Source organism: Fistularia commersonii, chromosome 12 (genome assembly GCF_037954325.1).
Source record: "Fistularia commersonii isolate RoL2024-O1a breed Wild chromosome 12, RoL_Fcom_v1.0, whole genome shotgun sequence".
Classification (NCBI taxonomy): Eukaryota; Metazoa; Chordata; class Actinopteri; order Syngnathiformes; family Fistulariidae; genus Fistularia; species Fistularia commersonii.
This window is the reverse complement of record NC_141295.1, coordinates 8,109,912-8,132,382: the sequence shown is the minus strand read 5'-3', so window position 1 is coordinate 8,132,382 and position 22,471 is coordinate 8,109,912. Positions and strand designations below refer to the sequence as shown.

General features: G+C 39.6%; 1 protein-coding gene across 1 annotated transcript in view; it reads right to left on the bottom strand.

The window, feature by feature from the left end:
• The window catches only part of dlc1 (DLC1 Rho GTPase activating protein), a 78,058-nt gene extending 61,974 nt beyond the window's left edge, over nt 1-16,084 (bottom strand). Inside the window, exons 1-3 of the mRNA XM_086156807.1 lie at nt 15,737-16,084; nt 12,726-14,586; nt 3,166-3,276 (exon numbers count right to left, since the gene is read on the bottom strand). Of these exons, the coding sequence (XP_086012933.1) occupies nt 3,166-3,276; nt 12,726-14,528 (1,914 nt within the window). The 5' untranslated portion in view covers nt 14,529-14,586; nt 15,737-16,084. The remainder of the gene's footprint in view (nt 1-3,165; nt 3,277-12,725; nt 14,587-15,736) is intronic.
• Between the last annotated feature and the right edge of the window lie 6,387 nt (nt 16,085-22,471).

The following is a 22,471-nucleotide window of genomic DNA, read 5'->3' as shown; positions in this document are numbered from 1 at the left end:
CTGGGTCTTCCCTTGGGTCTCCTCCTGGTTGGACATGCCCAGAACTCACCAGGAGGAGGCCAGGATACAACCTAACCAGATGCCTGAGCCACCTTGTCTGACCCTCCTCTGAGTCCCTCCCGGATGGCCCAACTCCTCACCCTATCTCCAAGGGAAAGCCCAGACACCCTGCCGAGAAAACTCATTTCAGCCATGTGGATCCACAACCTTGGTCTTTAGGTCACAACACACAGCTCATGACCATAGGTGTTGGGTAGGAACATAGATCAACTGGTCATTCAAAGGCTTTGCCTTTTGGTTCAGCTCTTTCTTCACCAAGACAGACCGGTGCAGAGTCTGCACTGACCGCCTGTCGATCTCCTGTTCCATCTTTCTCTAACTTGTGAACAAGACCCTGAGATACTTGAACATCTCCACCTAGGGCAGGACCTCCTCCCTGTCCCAGAGTCCACAGTTCACCTGTTTCTGGCTGAGAATCATGGTCTCAGATCCCGACCACGTCACATTTGCTGTGAACCGCTCTTGCTGGAGATTCCGGTCCAGTGCAGCCAACAGAACCACATCATCCACAAAAAGTGTAGACCTAATGGTCACCAAAACGGAACCCCTCAACACCTTGGTTGCACCCAGAAAATCTGACAGTACCCTGAGGGGCTGTTGGGCACCTGTACAAAAATAACTACTATCTTTGACCCCCCATATTCATTACAGAATAGTCTAACCCGCTGACGAGGTCTCTTGCTTTACCTGTCAGACACCTTTCACCATGACCGACTCTACAATCCATTTTGAAAAGCTTGGTTACATGGCTGATTCTTAGCCGTTACCGATCTAGCTCTCACACAACTTCTGATTCTTTCCACACCTGAGAGGTAACATTTCACAACCTACAATCATGTTTGAAGTGCTGGGCTCAGCTCACCCAGGTATCAACCTTTGTCAGGCACCTGAAATGCAGTGCACCTGACCCTGACGTCTGTTGCAGTAGGTGGTGAACCCAAAGGGTGAGGCCTCCATTTGTTTTGGTCTTTGTCAGACCAATCCCTGGGGAACAAGTCCCCGTGGGCCATGGCCATGAGGCACTCATCTGTGGCGGACACTAAGGGGCGTGGCCTCTCACCCCTGGCTGGGGACGTGATTTAAGACGGGTATATAGTCACCGCCAGAAGTTTGCCGTGGCAGTTGTTTGTTGGTGCTCGTTGATTAAAGTTTAACTCATCCACAACTCTGAGGCTCTGTCATCATTTCTACACCCCACACCACAACCTGCTATTTAGGATGTATTAATAAGTAGTGAGATGATAATCATCTTTTCTGTTCGGCTGCTCCCTTCAGGGGTCACCACAGCAAATCAACCTCCTCCATCTAACCCTATTCTCTGTATCCTCCCTTCTCACACTAACTAACTTCATGTCCTCTTTTACTACATCTATAAATCTTCTCTTTGGTTTGCCTCGAGGCCTTTGTCCTGGCAGTTCTAACCCCAGCATCCATTTAACAATATATTCACTATCTCTCCCCTGTACATGACCAAACCATCTCAGTCTGGCTTCTCTGACCTTATCTCTGAAACATCTAACATGCTGTTCCTCTAATGGACTCGTTCTGAAATAAGTGATTATAATTGTAATTTTAGAATAAGTGAATAATTAAGAGCATATGTGTTTATACAAACCCATTATCTCATAAATGACATAATCAGGGAACACTGGATCCAAAGTTGACTCCAAAATTGGCCCTTCTTCACATCTTCTTTGTGTTCATATTGATTAAAGGATTTGTATTGTGTGGTTAAAAAGATTGCAAAACTTTCCATCTGAAAGTATCTAACAGTCCCCAACCATTCTTTGTTCTGAATCTGCCTCAAGAAATCATCATCTCTTTGACCTCAATGAACAACCTGACAAAGCATCCACCGTGTAAATCTACCCCTGAAAACACTCTTTACCCGAGTTTAGTTTATTACTTTGTGTTACTGTGAAAACACAGCGAGGAAACATCACAGATCACAGTGTAGGTTCCTCTCCATTAAATGAAATCACAAACAAGAGGGAATATGTCCTGCCTTTTAAAATATTTGACAAAAGGGACAATGTAGTATCGGCATGGAACTGCAAATAATAAATATGTTCTCAACTGAAACATTCTGTTTGTGTTTTTTCTACAGTGATGCTACAGTTGTTTGCGACATCATGTCTCAAAGGAAAAACTATGTAGAAGACCATGGAACTTGAAAACCAATTTTCACTTGTGAGCTTAATTCAAAATAATCCCAGGTTGTCAAAGATTGCAAACACGATCATGCTGACTCTTGTCCTTGGTCACTTTGCCATTGTTTTCAAAGCAGTGGCAGATCATGCCTGACAAAGTCATTAAGTGAGCAAGCAAAGAGGTTGAAGTGGCATGTTTCACTTGGAGCATGTCCACCATGCACCATCAACCCACACACACACACACACATACACACACATTCCCTTCACCTTTGAGACCCCTTTCCTGACCCTTTTGTTGGGGTGAATGGATCTAGAGCTGTAGAACCAGCTAATTATAGAGTTTTAACATCTGCTTGGCTAATCCCTTAGTTCTGGGGGACCCTCTTACAATTGGGAGATTTGCTACACAAAATGTCTATGTGTGTGTGTTGTGGGTGTGTGTGTGTGTGGAGGGGGGAGGTGTTATAAGCTATGTCCCAAGCTCCAGAAATGTTTTGTATACTGGATACGTAAAATGTATTTCAAGAAAATTTTATAACTAAACTATATGCAGGTCAGAAAATAGTCAAATAAATCACACAGAAAATGTGGCCAATTGATATGCAGTAATTTACATGTAGGCCGATGATTTTCTAATAATTTAGCAGCTATCTTGCCATGGCTGTACCTGCGACAAAATTTGCTTTATTCAAAAAATGAAAGCTAATGGTTAGTTGGAAGTCAAATGCTTGACCTGAAGTCAGACATTACAATAAAAAACACAAATGACAATATCTTATGGTGCCATAAAATATTTTACATCCTGTGACAAAATGGTGTCTGAACAACTCATGGTATCAATATTTATGTTTCAGACTGAAATTGTGCAAGAGCAGTCAAAACGTAGAACATGTTTCATCTCAAGTATGGCTGCGTAGATTTATAATCAAAAGATTCAAAGTTCCTGACTTACCCCAATCTTAGGTTTTGCTCCAATGGCTACTGTAGATCCAGACTTGGATGCAAAAAGATCTAGAGTTGGAGGACTTTGTGACAGTTCTGGGAATGATTGTAAGTCACACTCCTGAAAAAGTCGAATAAAAAACATTAAGATGGTAAATTACTTTGCTAAGTCATGAGTAGTATTATAGAATGGCTGCTTCTGACATTGCTCCGAATAACACTGGCTACTGGAGGAAAGATGAATGTATGAAACGTAGGGTTTATTTATTTCTGAATTTATTTGGCTACAGCGGCTATTCAAAATAATGTCAACGATGTTGTTGTCGACTTAGAGTACGAATGCTATCCACTAAAGAGGTGATACAGAGGGCATCTTCAATCTCCTCATCCAACTGGTCTAGTTTCATTAGTTGTAATGCCATAGAGTCCAAACGACCATGCTCCTGCTAAATAACATAAATAATAATTTTGAAAATTATTTCAAAAACACTGCTTCAGATAAATCAGACAACTCTGCAAAGGGCACTGCTGTTGTACTGTAAAATTGAACAAATGAAGATTCAGAATGAAAGTCACTATATTCACAAATATTGTTTTCTTACCCAGAACTACAATTTTTTTGTCTTATTTACATGTTGAAATTGAAAAGCACATTCAAGTTTTTTCTAAGGTGATTGGAACTTTGTTTATTTTTGCAATATATTTTCATGAATAAAATCTGATTTCCCTTTTTAGGTTACTTTAGTTTCAGTTTGCCCATGATGGCAAACAAAATGAGGAACGGTATTGCAAGACTTGTACTCTGCCTGCTCTTCTCATCTGTTTTTACTTTCTTTGTATTCTACCTTTTTCTCCTTTTTTATATGTTACACTTAAACATTTACTTTTGAAAAAACAGATCTATTCTGTCTATTACAATTCTTCTTTTCCTTTTTGCTTTTCCCTTCAGGAGTCGCCACAGTGAATCAACCTTCTCCATCCAACCCTATTCTCTGTATCCTCCTCTCTCACACCAACTACCTTCATATCCTTTCTCACTACGTCCATAAATCTTCTCTTTGGTCTTCCTCTAGACCTCCTCTGCCTGGCAGCTCCAATTCCAGCATCCGTCTAAGAATATATTCACTATCCCTCCTCTAACATGTTCTGTTCCTCTGATGGACTCATTCCTGATCCTATCCATCCTTGTCACTCCCAAAGAGAACCTCAAAATCCTCATCTCTTTGACCTCTTGCTCTGCCTCCTGTCTTTTCATCATTGTTACTGTTTTTAGACCATACAACATTGCTGCTCTCACAACTGTCTTGTACACCTTTCCTGTCTTTCTGGCTGATTGCAAGACCCTTGACACTTTTTTCCTCCAATTCCAACCTGCTTGACCCAGTTTCTTTACCCCTTTTCCACACTCTCCGTTGCTCTGGACTGTTGACCTAAGTGCCTGAAATCCTCCAACTGCTTGATCTCCACTCCATGTAGCCTCACTATTGCACCCGGGCCCCTCTCACTCACACACATATATTTTGTCTTCCTGCGACTAAACTTCATTCCCCTCCTTTCCAGAGCATACATCCACCCCTCTAAATTTTCCTCAGTCCATTCCCTGCTCTCACTACAGATCACAATGTTGTCTCCAAGCATCATGTTCCATGGAGATTCCTGTCTATCCTCATCTGTCAGCCTTTCCATCACCACTGCAAACACGAAGGAGCTAAAAGCTGATCCCTGATGAAGTCCCACGTCCACCTTGAATTTCTCTGTTACACCTAGAGCATACCTCATCACTGACTCACAGCAAGCATACAAGTCCTGCACCAGTTCCACATACTTCTCTGCCACTCCAGACTTCCTCAAATCATGCCAGAGTTCCTCTTGGAAACCTGTTGTATGCTTTTTCTAGGTCTACAAAACCGCAATGCAGTGCTCTCTTACCTTCTCTGTACTTCTCTATTAGCATTCTCAAAGGACATACTGCATCTGTATTACTCTTTCTAGGCATGAAGCCATACTGCCTCTCACAAAGGCTGACTTCTGCTCATAGTCTAGTTGCCACTACTCTTTCCTATAACTTCATAAGCCTTATCCCTCTATAGTTACCGTACTTCTGCATATCCCCTTTATTTTTAAAATGGGCACCATCACACTTCTTCTCCATTCTTCAGGCATCTTCTCGCTCTCTAAGATCTTGTTGAATAATCTATCCAGAAACTCTACCGCTGCCTCTCTTAGACACTTCCATACCTCCACAGGCATATCACTAGGCCTTTCCACACTTCATCCTCTTCAATGCCTTCCTCACTTCACTTTTACGAATCTCTGCTAGTTTGTGTTCTTCAATAGTCACCTCTTCTACCCTTTTCTCTCTTTCATTTTCCTCATTCATCAGCTCTTCAAAGTACTCTTTCCATCTTCCCATCACTCTTCTAGCATTTGTCAATACATTTCCCTCTCTATCCTTAATCACCCAGACCTGCTGTGCATCCTTTCCATCTTTATCTCTCTGTTTCGCCAACCTGTATAGATCATTCTCTCCCTCCTTACTGTCCAACAGAGCATACAAGTCATCGTTTGCCCTTTGTTTTGCCTTTGCTACCTCTATCTTTACCTTACACGATATCTCCCTGTACTCTTGTCTGTTCTCACCAGTCTCTTCAGTTTCCCACTACTTCTTTGCTAACCACTTTCTCTGTATACACTCCTGCACTTCTTCATTCCACCACCAAGCCACCTTATCTACTTTCCTTCCAGACGATACGCCTGGTATTTTCCTACCTGTCTCCCTGATCACATTAGCTATAGTTGTCCAGACATCTGGGAGGTTTCCTTAACCACCCCAAACTTTTCAACTCCTCCCTGAAAACCATACAAATGTCTCCCTATTCTATTCTATTCTATTCTATTCTATTCTATTCTACTCTATTCTATTCTATTCCCTTTTCATTTCCCACCACTTTGTCTTCTGCTCTGCTTTGTCCTCTCGATCTTCCTTATCACCAGAGTCATCCTACAAACCACCATCCAATGCTCTCCATCTAACTCTCACCTACCACTATTTTGCGGTCACTGGTCTCTTTCAGATTACCTTGTTTATACAAAATGTTGCTTAGTTGTGTGCTCCTACCTCTGCTCTTGTAAGTTACCCAATGTTCCTGTCTTTTCTAGAAAAAAGGATTGACTACAGCCACTTCCATCCTTTTTGCAAAGTCTACCACCATCTGTCCCACTGTGTTTCTATCCTGGATACCAAACCTGCCCATCACTCCTTCATCACCTCCATTGCCTGCACCAACATGTCCATTGAAGTCTCCACCAAATACCACTCTCATCTCTGGATACATCCTGCATCACCTCTTCTACTTCATTCCAGAACTCTCCTTCCCCTTTAACTCACATCCCACCCACGGTGCATATCCACTAACAACATTGAGCATCACACTTTCAGTTTCCAATTTCAGACAAATAACAAATAACTCCTACTCCATTCCTCCATGATAGTACAACCTAAAACCTGATCCTAAGCTTCTAGACTTATTACCTTCCTACCTGGTCTCCTGGACATACTGTGTATCGGCATTCTTTCTCTGCATCATGTCAACCAACTCTACCATTTCCTGTCATAGTCCAAATAGTCAAAGATCCTCCGTCCCAGACTCTTGCCTTTCCTCTCTGCTTCCGAACACGCCTTCCTCCTCTCCCTCTTCGACCCACAGTAGCTCAATTTCCACTGGTACCCTGTAGGTTATTGGCACCAATAACCTACAGGTTAACCAATTGTTAACCTGGGCCTCGACCGATCCGGTATACAATTCTTAAGCTCGATTCACATGTTTGGTTTTGGCAAAGGTTTTACGCTTGATGCCCTTCCTGACCAGATAATAAGTATCCCTTTTGTGTTCCAATCCCACTGAAAACAAGTCTCACACTGACCTCAGCTGGTGTTTTTCCAGTAAGACATTCTTGATGTTGGTCATTGTATCAAACATTCACTGTCTTCCTTCTCTGTCCTTGTATTGTTAATAGATATAAACTTGACTTAATTTGTGCTAATCAAAAAGCCAATCCATAACATGAACCTTTGTGATCCAAAATCTTGTAAAATCCTTCACCCATTTTTTGCATTTGTCTCCTACTTTGGGTGTGTTTTTTGTGTATGCTTCTTTCCCTGATGTTATGTCATATGGCTGCCTAATTAGTCCCAAAAACCCTTGTTAAAATCTTAGTTAATAGATGTTATAAACAGTGTCATGAGGATGAGCTTATGGGGCATAACGACACACATATAGTATATTACTTTCAGGCATGTCAGCCTGTGAGTGTGAATCTGACTAGTATGTTCCGCATCTGTTATTAGGTATTTTACAGATTACAAGAAACATCTCCTAAAACTTTGGCTGTGACAATTTTGAGTGGATGATCTGAGGCACGATTTACAGTAATATGTTGTTTTTAAATTTTATGCAAGCACAATAAACAAGCTGTGGCTCCCGCACTGTGTTTGGCTCCCATCTATAGCTTTAATTAATGGTTTATGAATTTTGCTTTCATTTTTTTTCAGTTTGGTACCAAATAATTCTGTCAAAATCTTTGGATCTGGTAATAGAATATATTCATGTTGCACTTATAATTTCCAAATCGAGGCATTCTATGACATGCTGAACTGGTGTCCGCAGTTTTCTTGTTTAACCAGAGTACAACAGAACATTGTACTCTGGTAAAACAATGATATCTTTACGAGGCCTCACTGAATGAACAAAGCATCGTGCTTAAGATGGAAATGACTGCCACAAAACTACAGGGTGAAAACAAGTGCAATGCAATCTAAGACCCATCACAGAGACAATGTTTGTGATTTTCTGATGTTTGGATGACTCGTTACTATATAAATTACGAATTATAATAATATTTAATATTTAGTAGTACAAATAAATTTGTACTATTAAAGTACAGAATTATAGCTGTAGAATATTGACTCTGGACACAATAATGTTGAATATGTATCCTATATGTTTACTGGAAATCTGCACATGCGCAGATGTGCTGTTAGCGTGCTCTTGCCTATGGGTATGAATTGCTACTCTCCCATGTGCCCGGTTCTTCAATAGAGTAAATAAGTGCTACTGGGATCTCTGTCTTTTACACAACACACAACAATAGCTATGAGGGCTTAAAGTGTTGGGATCCAGGACTTGAGTTCTGGGTGCAGCCCCTGTCACCAGTGAGCCCGATCGAGCAGGTGAGGGATTCCAGCTGGAGGTGTCGGCACACCTCAGCTGATCAGGCCTCATCAAGCGGAGCCCTTTGGTGCCAGATTGTTGGTTGTTCCTTGGTAGTACATTACCCCTCCCCGACCTCCGCCTCTCTTTGCCAGCTCTTGTTTCCTGTGACCCCCGACGCCTGTCTTTGACAGCTCCTGTGACATTCCCTAGTAGACGACCCTGCCCCAACACAGCTCCACATTCACCTTCCTTGTCAATAGGCCCCTTAAGATGCCCTACGTCATGAGTGTCCTTGTGTTTGGGTCAGACACACCTTCCTTAAACATGACAAAGGCAGAGAGATGAACTGAGAGAGTGACAGAGTTTATGTTGCCAGGTTGTCTGTTGTCAGTTAAGACAGTTGAGCAAGTGGCCCTAGGGTCAGGATAAGGTCTTGTTGCTAAAACAAATAAACACAATAACAGACCAATATTGGGTTAATCTCAAGCCATTATTGAAACCAGATGGGGTTCATATATTAAATTGAATCTAAAACAACAAAATGGTCTGCAAGGAATGTAATTGTACTTTATCATATCAGAGATATTCTTGTCATTGTTCAATGTCTTAACAGTGTTTAAAGAAGATTGTTTTTTCTTGTATATTACTTGGAATATTCACTGGGTTTCTTTAGTAAGGAACTCGTGACGGTATCAGATTTTATGGCAAGACCGATACAACAAATTTCCAGAAATGTCTTCTTCCCCATGTAATCATATAAAACAACATTATCTCAATAACCCTGTATAGAATTGCTGAGCATTTCTTTCATGGATTATAGTTGTCGGAACTCCTGAGGGGACCACAACATTCAAACAAGGAATTAGATGTTCTTATCTAAAGGGTCAATGTTGCAAAAAGGAAGATTCGTATAAAATCTGCCAAAGATTAAAGACGTAATTACTATGGAAATGTTTTTAGTCTGTCCAAATTAACAACTATCAAACATGCAGATGAGGAAAGTTGGCTGCAAAGAATTTGCTTCAAGAAAAGTTTCAGTCGCAAATATTTAACATCTTAATCCCAATTACAATCTTAACTTTGTGGAAGGTGTTTGTTAATTTATCTATTTATTTTTTTGATGGAAAAAGCCTGTCCTATGTCATCCAGCTTGTAAGATTATTACAAGCACTTCAGCCCTTTCAAACATACGTCTGTTGTTGCAACTGAGACTTGCTTAACCTTGCCGGAATCCTAGAAAGCCGTAAAAATTATCTGATTAACCTAATCTCACATAAGAGAACTATTTAAGAGAAAGACAGCGGTGCGTTTTAGTGCATGAATTATTTGTGCTTCTCAATTATCCATATTTTAGACTGACTGATTCCTTCAAATATCAAATGCAACCTCAGGGCCGCATCGGCTGGTGTCTCCCTGAGCCAGCCTTGAGGGGGATGCAAAGAGGATGGAAATTGCTGTTGTGGATACTTGTCTCCAGAAGGGACAGGAACATACGATAACTTATAAGAGCAGAGGTAGGAGCACGCAGGTAGACTACATCTCGTATAGATGAGGTAATCTGAAAGAGATCAGTAACTGCAAAGTCTGTAGGATGTATGGTTTTCGGAAAGGAGTTCAGAAAGGCTCTGGGTGGTCAGGGAGAGCTTCCAGATGTTTGGGCAACTACAGCTAATGTTATCAGGAAGACAGGTAGGAGAGTACTTTGTGTATCATCTGGAAGGAAAGTAGATAAGGAGACTTGGTGGTGGAATGAGAAAGTGCTGGAGTATATATAGAGAAAGTGGTTAGCAAAGAAGTAGTGGCACACTGAGGGGACTGAAGAGAAAAGACAGGAGCACAGGTAGATACAGCAAAAGGAAAAGATAGAGGTAGCAAAGGCAAAACAAAGGGTGCACAATGACTTGTATGCTCTGTTGGACAGTAAGGGAGAGAATGATCTATACAGATTGGTGAAACAGAGAAATAAAGATGGAAAGGATGGAAAGCAGGTCTGGGTGATTAAGGATAGAGAGGAAAATGTATTGACAGATGCTAGGAGAGTGATGGGAAGATGGAAAGAGTACTTTGAAGAGCTGATGAATGAGGAAAATGAAAGAGAGATAAGGGTAGAAGAGGTGACTATTGAAGAACTCAAACTAACAGAGATTCATAGAAGTGAATTGAGGAAGGCATTGAAGAGGATGAAGTGTGGAAAGGCAGTTGGTCCTGATGATATAACTGTGGAGATGTGGAAATGTCTACAAGAGGCAGCGGTCAAATTTCTGACTAGATTATTCAACAGGATCTTAGAGCGTGACAAGATCCCTGAAGAATGGAGAGGAAGTGAGTGGTGCCTATTTTTAAAAATAAGGGGGATGTGTGGAATTGCAACAACTATAGAAGGATAAAGTTAATGATCTATACAATGAAGTCATGGGAAAGAGTAGTGGAAACTTGACTGAGAGCAGGAGTTAGCATTTGTGAACAGCAGTATGGCTTCATGCCTAGAAAGAATACTACAGATGCAGTATTTGCTTTCGAATGCTAATAGAGAAGTACAGAGAAGGGCCGAGGGAGCTTCATTGTGTTTTTCTAGACCTAGAAAAAGCATTTGACAGGTACCCAGGTAGAACGGTGAGGCTACAGGAAGTGGAGATCAAGAAGTTGGAGGATATCAGGTACTTGGGGTCGACAGTCCAGCGCAGCGAAGCTTGTGGAAAAGAGAGGGAAGAGACAGATTCAAGCAGGTTAGAATGGGTGGAGAAAAGTGCCAGGGGTAGGAGGCAGAGCTAGAGGTTGCAGAGTTGAAAATGCTAAGGTTCTCTTTGGGAGTGACAAGGATGGATAGGATCAGGAATGAGTCCATCAAAGGGACAGCACATGTTTGATGTTTTGGAGAGAAGGTCAAAGAAGCCAGACTGAGATGGTTCGGTCATGTACAGAGGAGGGATAGTGTTGGAAGATTTATGGATGTGGTGAGAGAGAATATGAAGGTAGTTGGTGTGAGCGAGGACGATACAGAGAATAGGCTTGGATAGAGAAGGTTGATTCGCTGTGGTGAACCCTGAAGGGAAAAGCTGAAAGGAGGAGAAGATTCCAATATCAAAAATAAAATATTTTTGTTAATAAATGATGAAAATAGAAAACAATATTGCCTAACTTAGGTAATCATCGACATTATGTCAAATGAGACCAAGAATTGATATGATGTAACCGATATCAAATTTAGTGTATCAATATTGTAAGTGCAGTCATCATCTGATGAAACATTTGCCATTGATTCAATTATTCACTTATCTCCGAAAATCATCCTCTCGTGACACAAACTAGACTTAACAGAAATCATAAGAAAGCTTCCTATCTTTTAAAAAAAGAGCTGACCACCCTAGAACTATATCATCAAGAACAGTAGAATACAGTTTGAACAATAAATTGTCAGCATCATCTCACCTGCTATCCCTCATTCAGAGTAATGCATATTGATAAAACTTAGGGCCACATCTTCCTCAACATTATTTATTTTTTGCCCAGATTATTCCTTTAATTGATCAGCCTTGAGTAACTATGCAGCAGGTCAGGTGTCAAGTTACATATTTGATCCAGCTTCTGCTAATTAATCCTTCAGGACTATAAATAAAGAGTGTCACAGTTCAGTATTTAACTCTGTTGTTCTTATATAAGTACATCGAGTTCACTTTTTAGGAAAATATCACTGTGAGTCATGATGATATGAATGAAACCCAATTATGTTGATAGTTTACAAGCAGGAGAGTGTCTTGAGTGGAAGAATTTTCACAGTCTGGCAGATGTCACAAAACATGCATGTTTGATGTGCTCTTTTATTTGAAATCCGTGATATCTATAGTTATTGTAAACAGACTAATACCAAAACCTGAATTGAAAAATGAATACTTGGATAGCCTTTGCTTTCTAACAAGCCCTAAATCTGATTTTGTTGTTTGAAATTACCTTATGTGTGTGCTGTAAGTTTGCAATGTGCAAATCTACACAGCATAGCATGGAATTTTTCTGGAGGAATCTGTTTCAACCTTGAACCATAAAGGAAAGCTCATCTGTGTGTCTTAATATTCTCCATGCACTTTAAGACCCTGTTTTACGAAGAGTTGGTGAGAATGAGTAACACAGATTTCACAGATCCCCACTTACAGATCTGCAATCATCAGAGTGAAGTCATTGTTTTCCAGGAGACTTGCCAGAGTGTGGGATAAAATTTATTCATGGGCTGTATATGCAAGTTCCATTTCAAAAGTGTCTTTATTGAAAGTGCTGAAGAAAGAGAGTCATTGTTGAAAGACAGAATAATACTAAATTCTATTCTATACTGACATCAATAATATTACAATGTATGAAGCCTTACCTTTTTAATGCGCACTTTCTCACTGGTTTCCTCTTTCTTATCTCCAGTTTCACTCATCCCATCCAAAACTGGAGCGTCAAGGTGTGTGTCTTCATACATAACTGTGTTGGTAGCCCCTGGCATGTGGTGTTGACTCTGACCATCTGTCACCGCATAGGAAGGTGACTCACTGTGATGACCAAGGGGGTTGTTGCTATGGAGTTTCCCGAGTAAAAGTTCATAAGCGTCCTGTAACTGGTTTAATGCTTTTTGTTCAGTCACCACATGCTTATCATCCATATGAGAATTAAGAGGTGAACTTGGGTTGTTTTGAGGAGACTTAACATTGGTGTCAACTGCTTTACCATGGCAAACCTTGGGGGTTCTGTCAAGTTTTGAAGAATTATTTTCCAACTGATGAGCTTCAATTGGTCCATAACAGTTAATGGACGTAGATCTTTCATCATTGTCGGCAGTTGGTTGACTTGCTTGCTTTGGCAGATATGCACCAGCAAACCCAACACTGTTAGTCTGTGAAGAGTCCCCTTCTGAATAACTGACATTTGTACAAACATCAAATGTAGCCGACTGATACCTTGCTTCCGCTGTTCCCCTGCTGCTTTCACCTTGTGCACAGTCTTCTTCCTGAACACGATCCGTTTTGTTCATTTCCAAATTATCCAGTGTCTGAAAGGATATCTTGTAACCATGAGCCTGATTTAGAAGTCCAGTGCTGTTATGTTGATCCTCCTTTCCTTCCACGATGACTCTCGAGGGTAAATTCCATCCAGAATTTTCAATCAGAGTTTCTTTATCAGCTAATTCATCCAGGCTGTCAGCAGAAAATGAGCTCCAGGTTTTAGAAAGTCGTTTACCACAATCTTCCTTCAATAACATCAGAACTGGCTCCGCAGTTTTATTTGTTTGTGACGTTACATCTCTTCTTTCCATCATGCAAACTGAACTGTGCAGCACATCAACAGCCAGTATTCCATTAGTGTTAGAATGGTCATATGATGAAATTGTTCCTTTCTCAAAACTTGGAGGGTTAGTTGGACATTCCAGTGCAGCAGCAAAGGACAAGTTTAATGCAGCCTCAGAGATTTCCGTCGGGCTGCAGTAACTGTCTGTATGAAGTTCCTTTGTTTCTGGATGATTTGGAAGTTTTCCAAGCTGTCCAGCAGCCCTTTCTGACAGTGGATGGCCATTGTTTGATGAGATAGAGATGTGTTGTTGCTCTCCACAACAGATATGTGGGGTTTTAAGGACATTATCTGTATTGCTGATGTTGTGAATTTGACTATCCTTTGTGCCGAGCTCACCTTCACCATTGATTCTTTTTGAAGCACAACTGCTCTCACTAGTCGCACTAAAAATATTTGCATGAGACAATATTTCATTTTCTGAGCAACGGTCATTCATTTCCAAAGTCGCATTGCCTCCAAGTGGGAAATGGTCTGTGCTCCTTATGTCGCCATCCAGCAGCTCTTGAGAGCCACAAGTGCCCTTCTCCTGCCCAGTGTCTTGCTCTTTTGTAGTGTTTTCTGTTAGCATCAAATGCTCTGAATGAAAATCACTCTTTGTAACAGAAGGGGTCACATCCAATGCCTGACTCAGACCATCTGTGAGCATTTGATAGCAGCCTTCTGGCATGGAGGCACACCTTGTCCATCTACTGTGCTTCGAAGCTGCTGAACCTCCCCAGGGGCCCTCTCTGTTAACCCCATGGCAGCAGACCAAATCAAGATCGTCATAGCTGTACTGCAGTCCTGATGGGTGTGTCATATGATCCTCCCAACTTCTTTTCCGTATGGCGACCAACATGATGGACACGCAATCCTATCCCATGGAGTCGCTTTGGATTTAGCGTGGAGAAGTTTATCTGCAAGTAAGGAATATAAATGAAAAATACTGTTGTTGTTTGAAACATTCACAACCACAATAAGTCACATAATATTTTGAGATATTTTGAAGATGATTTCACAGAATACATCTTAATTGAAAAACATAATATCCTCATAAACAGAACAATACAAAAACCATAAATTAAACTTTATCCTGCAATAGACTTCAGATAAAGTCTGTATCATTTTTGACAATGTCTATATCACTCTCACAAATTACTGTTGAATATGTATTATCATACATTGTAAGGTAATATCTGTTCAAGCAGATTGTCCAGATGATGCATTTGCCTGAAATTTCTCATACAGTAACAGGGCTTCCAAAAATATGTAGATGTAAAATGTTAACATGCAAGAATATAATGTCCAGTACTCTAAAATCTTTGAATACACAGTTTTAAAATGTGTCAAAAATAATTGCGTGCATTTTTCATTCCATACTTCCTCATACTTTACCCACATAAATGAGGAATTTAACTTTGAATCAGAAACCATGTTTGTCTAAAAGTAACTGCCACTTAACAACTTTCTACATTCTAGTATAATCATGATTATTACTGATCAAGTTCAATCCTACAATCCCAAACTGCTCTGTATTTTCCCTTTCATTCTGTGCAAGATCATCAGAGGGTTCAAAACAAAGGAAATATTGTATTTAGCAGAGATTTTTTTTAAAACCCATTATACATAACAAGCATTTCAGATAGTAGGAAAGACAGTTAAAAAATATGCCCCCTATATTATACTTATGACAGAAAGTTGCACAATGTAACTTTATTATTGCATCATTAATATTTTGCACAATATGCCACTATTGCTCCTTAAAGGAGAAATCCAACATTACCGCAAGCGTTGATAAAACCTTGAAGAATTTGGCAATATCTTATTTGCCTACTTTCACACCTTTAATTCCTCAGAAGGATTGCTAAATTGCCACATTGGTCCCTTTAGGAATAAAAGGGCCAGATTATAACTTTACAGTTGAAAGTTAAAAATATGAATATGAAAAACATGTCAATGAATGACCCAAAGAATTGTAATCTCAAACTACATAAATCAGATTAATAATATATCATGCTATAGTATCTATGTTTCTTTTTTTTTGTTACATCTCCAGTGATGAGTTACCTGAACTGTACACTGTGTACGCTGTGAAACACCTTGTGATAATCCAATAAGTAGGTTGCAGATCCAGTATTTTCTTTGCGTACAGTTATCCAGAGTTATTGCGCCGATTTTCTTTCCATTCATCTAATGAGGGAAATCCGTCCATGTTTGGGGAAATGTGAATCCAACTCAATTGAAGTGACTACACATAGCACTAGCAGTCTTTTCCAGGTTTCTGTAAGCTATTATCTGGACTTTAGCAAGTGTTGTTTTAAAAGTGCTGGAGAAGAGGGAGACACATTGAAAGCAGGGAGAAATCTGAAAGCTACGAGACGTCCAGAGACAACTTCCATCTTGATCACATTAGGGTTTTTGCTGACACTGAATGCCAAAAGTTGGGTGGTGTACGTGGGGCTGGGTTTTTCCCCCAACTCCACCCCTAGGCTCCTTCGTTCATCCCATTAGATCCCCTCCCCACTGGTTTTGACAAGGAGTCTGAGTCACATCCTTGGAGCCCCATCCCCCCCTACATACAAGTCATTCAGCAAACTGTATGCAGACAACTTTCTTTCCTCACTATTTTCAAACTTCCTATTAGATCTCTCTCTCTCTGGTTTTCTGTCCTCTTCTCTGTGTTCCTTTATACTTCATTCTAATACATGAAGGGAAGGCAACCACAAGTTGGTTCGGATTACTAATTGACATTCTGCCTCAGGCTGTGTGCCAAAAGAGATCGCTTTAATGCTATTGGGAGTTTGGTTTGAGGTATTCTTTTTCAAAATTTCATTTCAAAATTTTCATCATATAATTCTTCAACTAATGTTAATAAAATATGGCTATGAAATACCAAAACATCGTTACTGGTAATACTTGGGAATAGTTTTGAACAAATATTTAAGACTACACAATTCTTATTTTCATAAAGTATCAGGTTGGAGAAATTCAAGAAAATGGTTGGAGTCTGTTACTGTTTTTTTTCTCAATTAGCATACTCATTGCTGACATTGCACACACATCTAAGATGTTTTGGAGATAAGGTCAGAGAAGCCAGACCGAGATGGCTCGGTCATATACAGAGGAGGGACAGTGGGGAAGACCAAAGAGAAGAATTTATGGATATAGCGAAAGAGGACAACAAGTTTGTTGATGTGAGAGAAGACGATTAAGAGATTGGGGTTAGATGAAGAAGATGTATTTACTGTGGCGACCCCAAAGGTAAAAGCTGAAAGGAGAGGATGAAGATTGCTGACATTGCACATCAGTCGTCAAACCCGTAAAACAGCCCTGGACTATCACAGAAAATTCATGACTGCTTACTTTCTCAGTTTGCAAACTTTTAATTTGCACTTTTCAATTGTTTAATTTGCACAACCATTGCTCGTCCTATCTAGATCATTTACATTTCTGCAGAGTTTACATTTCCACTATATCTTTTACCTACAACCTGTTAATTTCTTTTATCATATTATATTATGTATTCATTTCTACTCCATTTGTGAATGTGATGATAAAAACTTTGAATTCCTTTAATTCTTTGAATCAAATTGTTTCCAAGGGGATAGGGGGATTTGAAAAAAATATCTTGATTGATAGCCAAATATATACTCCTAATAGGGTCTCAACTTTCAGAAAATAGACATCACATTTAAGATGATTTACTGCTTCATTTCATTTGACAGTAACTCTCCAGTCAGATTGAGGTTGTAGCCTACAAGCAGAAAAAATGACATATTTACAAAGTGGTCTACTTTAGTTTTATTAAAAAAAAAAACACTTGCAGTTTTAAGAGGGTATAGTGATTATCCCACAGCTTTCTTATTATATACCATAAAGCTGTCATATCACATAGCCAACAATACTATAGATACATCACACAAGTATAAATCCTCAGTGCTGAAAAATACATTCAGCCAAAAGTAAACTTTAAACCCCTGAATGACACTTCTTTTTCTAGGCTCTTGTGAACCCCATGGGCACAAAGGGTGTCCACTATTATTAGGACCCTCTTCAGATCTACATCAAACCATGAAAAAACGATTCAAAATTAGGAGATGACTAGAATGTATTTCCCATTCCATTATTCCGTTTGACCTCTAACCTCGAGGCCAAACAGATGTGAGGTGATGCTCTGAAGGTGCTTTTTCCATGAAGCCTTAATGGGAAACTATACTCTGTTGAGAATGTTGATTCTTTAGGGAAACAGATGGTTGGGCTCAAAGGAAGGGTCCAACAAGACTTCTCTGTAGCACATCACATGATGAACTATGTGGTTAGACCAAGTGTAGTTTAACGAAATACAGACCTGGGTCGTTAAAGTAGCTTCTGTATGGATATGGCCGAGGACTGAAGTGCACAGGCTGACATTAGGTCCTATAGAAATCTGATGCAGGCATGTAATTTTAAAAACTAGTCTACTTAAACAATCTAACTTTCTTCCTCAGTCACATATTAGCTATTCTGTCATGCTCTGATCCGTCACTGACATTATGCAAATACATGTTCACTCTAATACATATTTTAGAACTGGTGCTACTCAAGAGTATATCTGTATGTATGTTTGTGAATGAGCTGCAGGTGTAGGATAGCAATAAGCGGGACCCAGACACCATGCTCCATACTGAAGACTTGTCTGTATATCACCTGTTTTAGCACCTCAAACTGGAGGCTGGATGAAAATTGTTTTTTGCTTCACTTTGTGGCTATGAGATTTGACCCTGTCTAATTGTGAAATTCTGTAACCAAAATGCTTATTCAGCTGACATGTTCCAGATTGACGGTATTCTCCACATCCCCAAATTCAACAACTCTACCTGTACCTTTTACTAGCTTCACACAAGTAACATATTTGCCCCACCCAATTTTGTTTTTTTAACTGGATACCAGTAAAACTGTGACAGAGATTTTGCTGGAAGACAATGAATTGATACATTTCTTTGTATGAACAAATGGTACATAAACAATAATTAGCTACGTAGGCCAATGTGTTAATAATAGGTTTGCTTTATTTACCTTCTGGTCAGTTTTCACCATCTACACTGAATTTCTAATGTCAGCCGCAACATTCCACCTTGAGGTTTTCTAGTTATCCTTGAATCCGTTTAAATGTCCTCTGTATGATTGTTCTATGACAATAAGTATGGATTTCCTTTACTGAGTTAACATAAGGGGCACTGAACACAACTTATACATTACAGAATAAGAAGAGGAACATGAATAATCTTTTATCAGATTTTCAGAGTAGCCACATACATTGTTCAGAAAGACAAAATTATGATTCACTCTATTTTCCCCAAGTGATCAACCTCTTGGCTTTTTAAGTAGAGCAGTGAGGGCCCAAAGGAAACAGACTCACATTCCTTACTGATACAGTTTATTATAGGAAAAAAAGCCAGACTAAATCATGGGCACTGGAGAACAGCGAGCATGCCCAAGAAGGAAAAAGTCAGTGATACTTGCAAAAAAAGAAAGACAGAAAACATAGAACACATAGTCGTTTCAACTGCGTCACTTTTTTTAAGGCATCTTCAAACAATGATTTGCAAGCCATCTGAAGCTGTGAAAATCTTAAATTAGATGAAATCACACAAAAAAAAATCTATCATCTGAATATTTAAATATAATATTTAAAACAACTGCAACTGCCCTATAATCCTGTCTTGTCAGGTGTCCTGCCCAACGCTTAACAACTCATTCTCAAAGCCTAAATATTGCGTTATTCTAAAGTCGTACATCTTAGGAGAAAACAATGCGGCTTAAGAAAATTTGCCAGTTAAATTCTGCACTGTTGACCTAACTGAAAATAGCACTTCAGACGTTCACGGTCATTTTGACTCGCATTGCTGGGGTTGGTGTAATTTCAGGAAATCATCATGGGACAGTTGGATGGGGGTTTTGGAGAGTGATCATGGGTTTTAATGTGACTGTCCTGTGGGAACAGGAAGTGCAAGTTATTGAGGCTACAGACCATAACAATCTTGGGGCTTAAAAAAAAAAAAAAAACAGGCTCAATCTTAGTATGAGAAGATGTGTGATGTGAATGCATGTGTGTGTGTGTGTGTGTGTGTGTGTGTGTGTGCGTGTGTGTGTGTGTGTGTGTGTGTGTGTGAAGGACATTCTACATCTGGGGGCATGTGCGAGAATGTTGTAACCTCTTAAATTTCTTTTTTGATGAGTATATCATGTTATATTTTACATTATGTTAAACTTTACATTCCAATGCCACAGGGTTCAAATATTTAATGACAAAAGTGGGGAAAAAAAAAACGGGCCCAGATGCTGAGAAATACTCATCAGTGTTTAATTTGTAACATATGATCCCATCTAAATGTACTCTTTGCTGGAAGGCGTGAGAGACCAAATTTCTATTTGCAATGGTACACAAAAAGTTTAGTTTAATGCAAATTTAATGAAAGGAAAAATAACCAAAAAAGAAATCACCCCCCAAAAATTTGAAATTGAGTGATCAAAATCAAAAAAGAACCAAAGATAACTAAGGGTAAATTTAACTTGAGCACATCTGGGATGGGATCACACAAGCCACAATGGCAACAGATGGACTCTTAGGCTGGGCCAACACCCATCTTCAAACTGAGCTTTATATTTTGATCTCTACATACATGTGATTGACTCACCCTAAAAGGACCACTGAAGCCATCAAACCACCTAACAGCCAAAGCTAACAGTTTCTGAATGGCCACAGCATAAACAGAAGTGACACTTTGAACCCATTGAAGCACACCATATGTTTTCATTACATATTTATATTGTATTACTATTTCCTAAAACCTCTGCTAAATTATTTTCAGAAAGGGATACCTACCTAGCTATGTCGCTCTTGCCCAGATCACAACAATTTTCAAATGTGGCATTTATTCTCAGCCTATCAGTTGAGTTGTTGCATTTGTTCTTCTGATTTGATTCGCTATTGCCTCTTAAAACAATTCAGAAAAGGAGACACATCATACAACCACATTCAAAAAATGTCTTCAAATTTCCTTTTTATAATTTGTTTTATTATATTTTTATTGTAAGGTTGTAGGTGCAGTGGTTAGTGCTTTGACCTCACAGCACGAAGGACCCTGGTTCAGTTCTGACAAGAGGACCTTTCTGTGTGGAGTTTGCATGTTTTCCCCGTTTCTGTGTGGGTTCCCTCCAGGTTCTCTGGTTTCATCCCACAGTATAAAAACATGCAGCAGGTTTATTGGAAAAAAATTGGGAAAATGAGTAAGTGAATGGTTGTTTTACTGTATGTGTGGCCCTGTGATTGAGTGGTGACCCGTCCAGGCTATACAATGCCTCTTGCCTGATGACAGCTGGGATAGGCTCCAGCATCCCCCGCGACCCTGAGTGCAGGATAAGCAGCAGAAGATTAATGGATGATTTCTCAAAGGGAAGTGCACACATGTTATGTACCTTAAAGCAATGTGAAACAGTGACGCTTGAAAAGATCTGTATTGGGTTTTTTTATGTGATGATAAGCAAAGTTGAGAAGTTTTGGGGTATCCTCACATATCCCTTCTGACCCTTCTGTCTGCTGTTATCCAAAAACAGCAGAAGAAATGACCTGTTACCCTCCCATCACACATTATTTATCACCTCCATTGATTGTTTGAATTACTTTGTTGCAAATTACCATCATTAGGAAAGAAGAAAATGTTCAGTACTTAAATAAAGTGGGCATGAGTTTCCTGCTAAAAACAATGAAATAACATTCAAAATAGACTATCCCATATCGATCAGCACATGGCTTGGTGTCAACAATGGCGCCATTGCTTTTTGCAAGTTCTTTCTCAAACACATGACCAGTTACCCTTTGAGAACTGACAAGAGAGTCCACCCGCAAACAACTATATTATAGGCACTACATGTCCCTATACTATGGGCTAAGAGAAATATAGTCAAACCTAGGTACATAAAACACTCATTTGTATTTGTACTGAATATTTCTATAATTGTTTTGTATTACTGGCTTGTTATAAAGATAGTCTCCAAACAAACATAAATCCATTTGACAAGAAACATGAAAAAAAATCAAATACTGCTTTGAGATTATTGGTTATTCAGTCTTTAGGAAATTGTGTTTTTTTTTTTTTGTGACACGAATGTCAACCTTGAATTTCAGTGTGTATCAGTTGGAACTCATCCTAGAGAGAGCTTGCTTTGAAAACGTCAATTTATTCACATAGTGCTGAGAAAAGAAAAGGTTAGTGAATTGGCATGATTCAACCCCCCCCCCCCCCCCCCCTTCTCATTCAAAATGCTAGAATATCACTGAGGCTCCAAAATGTTAGCCATTGAACTTAATCAAAACCTCCATAGATTACAATCTTACAAGTCTCTGGGGACTTATTCATACACTTGTCCTTTTGTTAACGTGGAATGATTCTTTCACTTGGATCGGAGCTTGTGTAATCCAGGACTGTGACATACAAACTATCCAGACCATATGCTGTGTTGGCAAATATTCTTTTAATAGATATCCGGGAAAATGTGTTGTCCTTGGACACTGTTGCCACAGCAGCATCAGCAGGAAATTCTTAAGACTTAGAGTCAGGGGATGAGAGGTCAGAGTGTGTCTCATCATATGAGGAGTGACTGCACAACAATGAAAGTTTGGCCTTATAGTTGCTTGAAGATTAATTTTGGAAACTAAATGCATCTTCCAAACATCTGTCCTTTCTTTCTCTCTTGCACCCCCATATACCTTCATCTTATATCCATTAGATAATATGTTCATGCAAAATTAGTAGGTCATTA